This window comes from Carcharodon carcharias (assembly GCF_017639515.1).
Source record: "Carcharodon carcharias isolate sCarCar2 chromosome 39 unlocalized genomic scaffold, sCarCar2.pri SUPER_39_unloc_1, whole genome shotgun sequence".
In the NCBI taxonomy this organism is placed as follows: Eukaryota; Metazoa; Chordata; class Chondrichthyes; order Lamniformes; family Lamnidae; genus Carcharodon; species Carcharodon carcharias.
Genome location: NW_024470814.1, coordinates 709722 through 718544, shown reverse-complemented (window position 1 = coordinate 718544; position 8823 = coordinate 709722). Strand labels below are relative to the sequence as shown.

The 8823-nt window shown below is 45.2% G+C and overlaps 1 protein-coding gene across 1 annotated transcript; it reads right to left on the bottom strand.

Annotated features, from left to right (window-relative positions):
• Positions 1–481: 481 nt before the first annotated feature.
• Positions 482–1138, bottom strand: LOC121274909 (histone H1-like). The gene has a single exon (XM_041182290.1). It carries the CDS (start codon positions 1136–1138, stop codon positions 482–484), a length of 657 nt encoding a protein of 218 aa, XP_041038224.1.
• Positions 1139–8823: the final 7685 nt, after the last annotated feature.

Genomic DNA, 8823 nt, shown 5'->3' with positions numbered 1-8823 from the left:
ATGTGAACAAAGAAAAGATAAACATTGAATACGCTCTGACACATTCCGTTAGGGAGCTGTAAGGTCATCCCTGAGTTTTATTGCATAGTTGGGGAGGGGTCGAGTGGAGAGTGTGTCAGTGAGTGAGCTGGAATATAGGATTTACGTTGGAGGAAAACGAAACATTTCCATGTGCAGTGTCTGTGCTCCATGTGCAGTGTCCTTGCTCAATGTGCACTGTCTGTGCTCCATGTAAAGTGTCTGTGCTCCATGTGATGGGTCTGTGCTCCATGTGCAGTGTCTGTGCTCCATGCGAAGTGTCTGTGCTCCATGTGCATTGTGTGTGCTCCGTTCGCAGTTTCTGTCTCCCAACTCCGAGACAGGATTCAAATGATCAGGGGATCAGCTCTTTCATGTGAAATGTGGGTGGCTCTGAGAAGAGCCTTTGGGTTTCAGAGGTTTACAACTTGCTTGGGACCTTTCCCTTTTTTCCTATCTTTGCTTATCTGGATTTGGGCTTGGCCCTCGCTTTCGCCACTTTTTTGGCGGCCGTCACCTTCTTGGCAGGAGACTTTTTCTTGGGGGCTGCTTTCTTCACCGGCTTTTTTGGAGTTGCCGCCTTCTTGGCTGTTTTCTTGGCTGCTGCTTTCTTCGCTGGGGATTTCTTAGCTGCTGCTTTCTTCGCTGGGGATTTCTTGGCTGCTGCTTTCTTGACTGGAGTTTTCTTGGCCGCTGCTTTCTTTGCCGTCACCTTCTTGGCTGCCGCTTTCTTCACTGGAGATTTCTTGCCAGCTGCTGCCTTCGCCTTCTTCCCCACTTTCCCCGGGGCTGTGTTCTTAGGGACTTTGAAGGATCCCGAGGCGCCCGTGCCCTTGACCTGAACCAGGAAGCCATTCGTCACATTCCTCTTGATGCTTTGCTTGATCTGGGAGCCGAGTTTATCCACATCGAGCCCTTTGCCGCGCAGCGCCTTCTTGATGGCGGGCAGCGACATCCCCTTGCGATCGCTGCAATCCGCCACAACCTTGAGGATCTGCTCGCCCAGCTTGGGACCGGCTGCTCCGCTACGGGGAGCCGATATCTTCTTCTTCTTGGGAGTCTTGACCTGGGCGGCGGGAGCGGCTGGAGGAGCCGTTTCGGCGGATGCGGTGTCGGTCATGTTCCGGGACTCTGCACAAAAAAGTCTCTCTGTCAATGTGAACGGGGTGAGAAAGGAAGCCGCTGGTGGTGGCAATGAGCAACTTAAAGGCAGCGAGCGGACCGGGCGGAGACAAGCTGCTGTCAGCTCTAGGCTGCTGCTGCCTCTCTGTGTTTCTCTCTCTTCACAAACTCCCCGATTCCATGGAAATCCCGGCTCTCCAGTGTCCCAGACTAAATCCGTCTTATCTCTGACATTGTAATGTTTGCTGTCGAAAATATTTTTCGCGAACAGAGGACTCCAATTTCGATTAATGCCCGATTTACTGCGGCTCCTTCACTTGATCGCAGACATGTCCTCTACTTTTAGACTGAAATCTAGAAAACAACACAGAAATGCTCTTGAAATCTCACTTTGGGGTTACGCTAGGGAATAGGGGGAATTTTTGAATGGAAAATATTTTTACTTTAGGCAAGCGGGACTCGGAAATCTCATGATCAGAACGGACAGACAAACACAGTTTCATTCCTCTGACTAGCACGCCACTCCCAAAACTCTGTTACACAACGTTCACATCTACATCTCCACAGGCTGAAACTACTATCTAATGTATGGGTCTCAGGAGAGAATTGCCCCCCTTTTCGAATTTTGCTCGTCTTTCTGTTACTTTGCTGTAGGTTTTAAATTCAGAAAAAAAAAACATTTAAAACTCTGAAGCATGGGACCCGGAGACTCTCTGATTCGCTGATTCCGTGGAACAGCCAATCACATGTAATTTCAGGCAATTATCTGAATAGCTCACATCAAGGTGTTTATTCCAGGTGACAATATAAATTATCTGCTCCCGGTCCCTCCAGATCTCTCTGGTTAAGTTGCTCCTCTTGAACTGACAGGTCACAATTTCACAGTTTGCAATGTACCCCAATCTCAACAACCAGAGCGGGCCAGTTATTTATGAATATGCACTCGCGGATAGTCACGTTCCTGGCAGGGACAGAGATTTTCAAAACACACTTCGATTTTTTTTTATTAGAGATAATCAAATGAAATATCAGAGCTGAATTTCTGAGAGGGAAGAGAACACTGATGGTCACTCATATCATTGGAGGACGGATCACAGCGTCAGTAACATTCACAGCACCAGAAGTTGAGAGGGGTGGGGGGCCGAAAAGGAGCAACATTGAATTGAGAGAGAGGGAGCATGAGTGAGAGAGAAGTGGAGAGTGGGAGAGAGAGGCAGACAGAGGGAGAGAGTGGCACACACACAGATAGGCTAGTGCTTTTGGACAAGTTTAAACAAATTCGGCAGGGGGAGGGAACACAGAGTGTTAGCAGAATAGGGACACATCATAATCCAGTAAAACAATAAAGTCACAGAAAGTATAGCTGCAATAAGCTTCGGGGGAGTAAGGCAAGGCTAGATGGCCTCTACTTTAGTGCCAGGGGTGTTGCAGGTAAAACAGATGAGTTAAGGTTGCCGATTGAGAGGTGGAATTGTAATATAGTAGACATCACTGCATGTGGTTGAGGGAAGGGCAGGATTGGCAGCTCAACATTCCGGGATATAGCATCTTCAGGTGAGACAGGGGAGGGGTTCAGATAGCAAGATGCGTTTTGTTAGCTGTTAAGGCGTCAGTTACTGCAGTGAGGATGTATCTAATGAAGCTTTGTGGCTGGAGTTTAGGATTAAAATGGGTCATCCACATTATTAGGTGTTGAATATAGCACCCCAGTTACTCAGCGGGAAATTGAGAAGCAAATACCTGCGCAACTTTGGGTGGTGTGTCAAAACAATAATAAAGGGTAATTATATTTAGTGATTTCAACTTTCCCAAGATTAATTGGGATAGAAATAGTGTAAAGGGGTTTGACGGAGTTGTTTTCTTGAAATATGTACAGGAGAACTTTGTAAGTCAATATGTCGAGATTCCAACAAGGGATGGTGCAGTGCTGGACCTAATTCAGGGGACTGAAGCTGGACAGGTGGCGGAGGTGGTGGTGGGCTAGCATTTCAGTGATAGCGACCACAGCATGGTAAAGTTTAAGTTTGTTATGGACATAGAAATCGACAAATTGTATGGAAATGTTTTGGACTGGGAGAAAGTGGATTTTAGTAAAATAAGGCAGGATCTGGTCAAGGTATGCTGGGAACAGTTACATGTGGGAAAATATACAGTGGAACAGTGGGGAGTGTTCAAACAGAAAATGGGAAGGGTACAGGCTCAATAGGTTCCCTCTAGGGTGATAGGAAGGAGTAACAAGCCCAGAGAACAATGGACAAACAGAGATATTCAGGTTATGATGAGAAGAAAAGGGAGGATTTTAGCAGGTACAAGGGAAGCAAATCAGCAGAGGCATTATCGGATTAAAGACAGTACCGGGTGGAGCTTAAGAAAGCAATTAAGAGAACAAAGAGGGGATATGAGAAAGCTCTGGCTGGGAAAAGTAGGGAAAATCCAAAGCTATTCTATAAGCAGATCAATGGTAAGAGGATAACCAGGGAAAGAGCAGGGCCCATATGGGACCAAGGGAGCAAACTATGGGTGGAGCCAGAGTACTTTGCTAGAGCATTGAATGAATACTTCACATCTGTCTTCACACAAGAGAATGAGGATGAAGTTATCGAACTCGGAGAGAGAGACTGAGAGGTTCTTAAGTAAATTGATATAGGGAGTAACAAGATATTGGAGGCGTTGGCAGGCTTGAAATTGGACAAATTTCCAGGTCCGGATGATTTGTGACCTAGACCGCTGCTGAACGCAAGGGAGGAGATCGCATGGTCTCTGACCCCAACTTTTAATTCCTTTCCAGCCACGGGGCAGGTACCAGAGAACTGGAGAACAACTATTGTAGTTTACCTATTTAAGAAGGGCTGTAGAGATAAGCCAAGGCGATAAAGGCCAGTGAGTCTCAAGTCAGTTGTAGGGATGCTATTGGAGAAATTTCTGAAGGAGAATATCTATTTCTACTTGATGAGGAATAGTCAGCATGGCTTCATCAGACGGAGGTCATACCTTACAAATTTGATTGCATTTTTTGAGGAAGTGTCCAGGTGTGTACATAAGGGTTGTGTAGTTGATGTAGTTTATATGGATTTCAGCAAAGCCTTTGAAAAGGTCCCACATGGGAGACTTTTAAAGAAGGCAAATGCACAATGGGATACATGGTAATTTGATAAGGTGGATTCAAAATTGGTTTATGTGTAAGAGGCCGAGTGTGATGACAGAAGGCTGCTTTAGTGACAGGAAGACATTGCCCAGTGGGGTACCACAGGGTTCTCTTCACTGTCCCCTATTTGTCATTTATATAAATGACATAAATGACTATCTGGGTGGTAGGATTAGTAGGTTTGCATATGACACAACAATTGGCTGCGTGGTTAACTTTGATGTTGAGTGTCTTGGTCTACAGGAAGATATAGATGGGATGATCAAATAGACAGATAAGTGGCAGATGGAATTTAACCCTGAAAGGTGTGAGGTGAAACACTTTCGAAGATCTTATATGACAATGAAGCATTCAATGAATGGCATGGCATTAGGAAGTGCTGAGGAAGAAAGGGAAGTTGGCCTGTGTGTCCATAGACCTCTGAAGACAGAGGGGCACATTAGTGGGGCGGTGAAGAAGGCATATGGGACAATTGCCTTTATCAATCGAGGCATAGATTACAAAAATTAGGGAGGTCATGTTGGAGTTGCATGGAACCTTAGTGAGGCCACAGCTGGACTACTGCGTGCAGTTTTGTTCGCTGCAGTGTATGAAGGATGTGATTGCACTGTAGAGGGTGCAGTGGAGATTCACCAGGCTGCTGCCTTGGATGAAACATTTAAGTTATATAGAGAGTATGAATATATTTGAGTTGCTTCCGATGGAGCAGAGAAGACTGAGGGGCAACCTGATCGAGATGTACAAGATTATGAGGGGAATGGAAAGGGTGCATGTTCCCTTTAGTTGAAGGGTGAGTCACAAGGGGGCATAAGTTCAAGGTGAGAGGCAGGAGGTTTATGGGAGATGTGAGGAATAACCTTTTTTACCCAGAGACTGGTGACGGTCTGGAATTCACTGCCTGGGAGGGTGGTGGACTCAGGTTGCCTCACATTCTTTGAAAAGTACCTGGATGAGCATTTGGCACGGCATACCATTCAATGGTCCAAGTGCTGGTAAATGGGATTAGGTCACGTGTTTCTCACTTGTTGGTGCAGACTCGGTGAGCCGAAGAACATCTTTGCACTATGATTCTGTGATTCTGTGTGTGTATGAGAGAGAGCGAGAGAGAGAGAGCAGTCTCTCTGTTCCTACCATGTGTCAACATAACATCGATTGGTCCTCATATCGATCATTGGATTGAGCCAGACACTTTAACAGCGTCTCATTAGAACATGCACACGTCACAATTAATAATTGTGTAGCAAATAACCGCGGAACCAGAGAGGGATATATTTCCCTTGAAATAGTTCAGAGAATGTTCATGAGTAGATTCCTGGACTGATATTATTGACTGATGAGGGAATCTTGAGCAATTGAATTAGAATCATTGGAACTTAGAAGATTGAGAAGTTTTCTTTTTGGAACACCAAATATTCTGAACCTGATCGGTAAAACTACTTGTGGGGAATTATACAGAGGAACATTGTGGGGGGTGGGATGGTTTGAAAAGGAAATGGTGAGATTAAAGGCTCAAGATATTCCCTCTAGGTGATAGGAAGTAATAACAAGCTCAGAGAACCATGGATGACCAGAGATATTCAGGTTATGATGAGAAGGAAAAGCGATGCTTTTAGTAGGTACAAGGGAAGCAAATCAGCAGAGGCAATAGTAGAATACAGACAGTGCAGGATAGATCTTAATAAAGCAATTTGGAGAGCAAGGAGGCGATATAAGAAAGCTCTGGCTGTACAAGTAGGTAAAATCTCACTTTATTGGATAAGTATATCTATGGGAAGAGATAAACCAGGGAGAGAATGTGGCCCATAAGGGACCAAGGGAGCAATCTGTGGGTGGAGCCAAAGGGCATCACTAGAGCGTGGAATGAATACTTCACGTCCATTTTCACACAAGGGAATGAGGATGAAGTTACTGAACTCGTGGAGAGAGACTGCAAGGTTCTTAAGCAAGTTGATATAATGTATTGGAGGTGTTGGCAGGCTTAAACGTGGACAAATATTCAAGTCTTCATGATTTATGTCCCAGACTACTGAGGGAGGCAAGGGACGAGATCGCTGGGGCTCTGGTGAAATTTTTAGTTCCTCCCTGGCCACGGGTGAGGTTTTAGAGGAATGGAGAAGAGCCAGTGAGTCTCATCTCAGTTGTAGCGAATCTATTGGAGAAAGTTCTGAAGGAGCATATCTATCTGCACTTGGAGAGGAAAGGTTTGATTACGGATAGTCGGCATGTCTTTGTCAGAGGGAGGTCATGCCTAACAAAGTTGACTGATTTTTTCGAGCAGGGGTGCAGATGAGCGTAGTGCATTTGTTGTAGTTTATATGGATTTCAGCAAAGCCTTTGACAATGCCCCATATGGGAGACTTGTAAAGAAGGCAAATGCTCATGGGATACAGAGTAATTTGCTAAGGTGGATTCAAAATTTGCTTAGTTGTATGAGGCGGAGGGTGATGACAGAAGGATTATTTAGTGACTGGAAACCAGTGTCCAGTGGAGTACGAGAGGGTTCTTTGCTCGTCCCGCTATTATATGTCAATTATATAAATGACATAGATGACCATGTGGGGGGTGAGATAGTAAGTATGCAAATGGCACAATGATGGGCCCGGGTGTTTAACAGTGAGGTTGAGTTTCTTGAGCTACAGGAAGATATAGACGGGATGGTAAAATGGGCAGATAAGTGGCCGATGGTATTTAACCCTGAAAAGTGTGAAGTGATATACTTTGGAAGGAGTAATTTGACAATGAAATATTCAATGAACGGCATGACACTTGGAAGTTCTAAGGAACAAAGGGCCCTTGCTGTGTGTGTCTATAGATCTCTGAAGGCGGAGGGGTATATTAGTGGGTTGGTGAAAAAGGCGTATGGGACACTTGCATTTAAAAATTGAGACATAGATTTAAAAAAAAGGGAGATCAGGTTGGAGTTGTATAGAATCTTATTGAGGCCACAGCTGCAGTACTGTGTGCAGTTCTGGTTGCCACAGTATATGAAGGAAGTGATTGTGCTGGAGGGGTTGCAGAGGAGATTCACCAAGATGTTGCCTTGGATGAAAGTTATTAAGTTATTAAGAGAAGTCGGATGGACTTGGGTTGTTTCCGTTGGAGCAGAGAAGACTGAGGGGAGACCTGGCCGAGGGGTACAAGATTATGATGGGCTTGGGCAGGGTGCATAGTAAGCAGCTGTTTCCCTTAGATGAAGGGTCAGTCACAAGGGGGCATAAATTCAAGGTGAGGAGCAGGATGTTTAGGGGGGATGTGAGGAAAAACTTTTTTACCCAGATGGTGGTGATGTCTGGAATGCGCTGCCTGGGAGGGTGGTGGAGGCGGGTTGCCTCACATCCCTTAAAAAGTACCTGGATGACCCCTTGGCATGTCAAAACATTCAAGTGGTCAGGGGTTGGTAAATGGGATTAGGTAGGTAGGTCAGGTGTTCCTCACGTGTCCGTTCAAATTCGATGGGCCCAATGTCCTATTTTGCACTTTCGTTCGGCGAGAGAGAGAGAGAGAGAGAAAGAGAGCGCAGTCTCTCAGTTCCTACCATGTGACAAGATAGGATCGATTGGTTCTAATATCTATCATCGGATAGAGGCAGACATATTATCAGCGTTACAATAGAATATGCGCACATCACAATTAATAATTGTGTTGCAAATATCTGCTGGAACCAATGAATAGATCAGTAAATGTTCAGGAGTAGATTCCTGGAATGATATTGTTGACTGATGAGCGAATATTGAGCAAGATGAATTATAATCATTGGAACTTAGAAGATTGACAGGTTTTCCTTTTGAAACACCGAAGTTTCTGAACCTGATCGGTAAAACTAATTGAAAGCTGACAGACCCCCAGCGTTTAGAGATGACGCGATTCAGCTCCCACTAATACTGGGCCAGAAGCAGACACATTTCTGTCACACAAACAGGAAAGTGCCAGAGGGTGAGGTGAATACTATCCGAAATGTAATGTTCCAAAACCTCTGGAGCTCTCTGGAAAATATCGTCTCAAATTGTTTGATATGACGCGCAGTGATTGACAGTTTCAATCTGGTTATATCAAAATGGGTTATGTTGCCATCAGATATGAACCTCTGCGCGGCTACAGCGATCACGTAGTTGCACTGCGATAAGGGAAAAATAATGCGGTGCCGGAAGTCTGAAACAAAAACAAAAAACACTGGAGAACTCAGCAGGTCTGGCAGCATCTGTGGGGCTGAAAGACAGTCTTTCTCTGCACAGATGCTGACAGACCTACTGAGTTTTTCCAGGTAATTTTGTTTCTGACATAGATTCACTGGTCGGATTGATTTCCTAAACCGCTGAATGAACAGCAAAGATGCTGCAGGGAACGATATCATTTTGAACTTCATACAAGTATCGACCACCAGCCTAAAACTCTGCACATTGCCCTCAGCCCCAATTGTGATGCTCAAGCTGGAGAACATTGCCCGAGGGGAGGAGCAAATGTCGTTTGTACTGTGACGTCAAAACCCGAGAGGCGCATGCGCATCGCTGTGGCGGCCTTCAGTTTCTCAGACATGACTA

What these genes read in the sequence shown, in the direction of transcription:
- LOC121274909 (XM_041182290.1), bottom strand. Translation starts at nt 1,138, where the DNA reads ATGACCGACACCGCATCCGCCGAAACGGCTCCTCCAGCCGCTCCCGCC.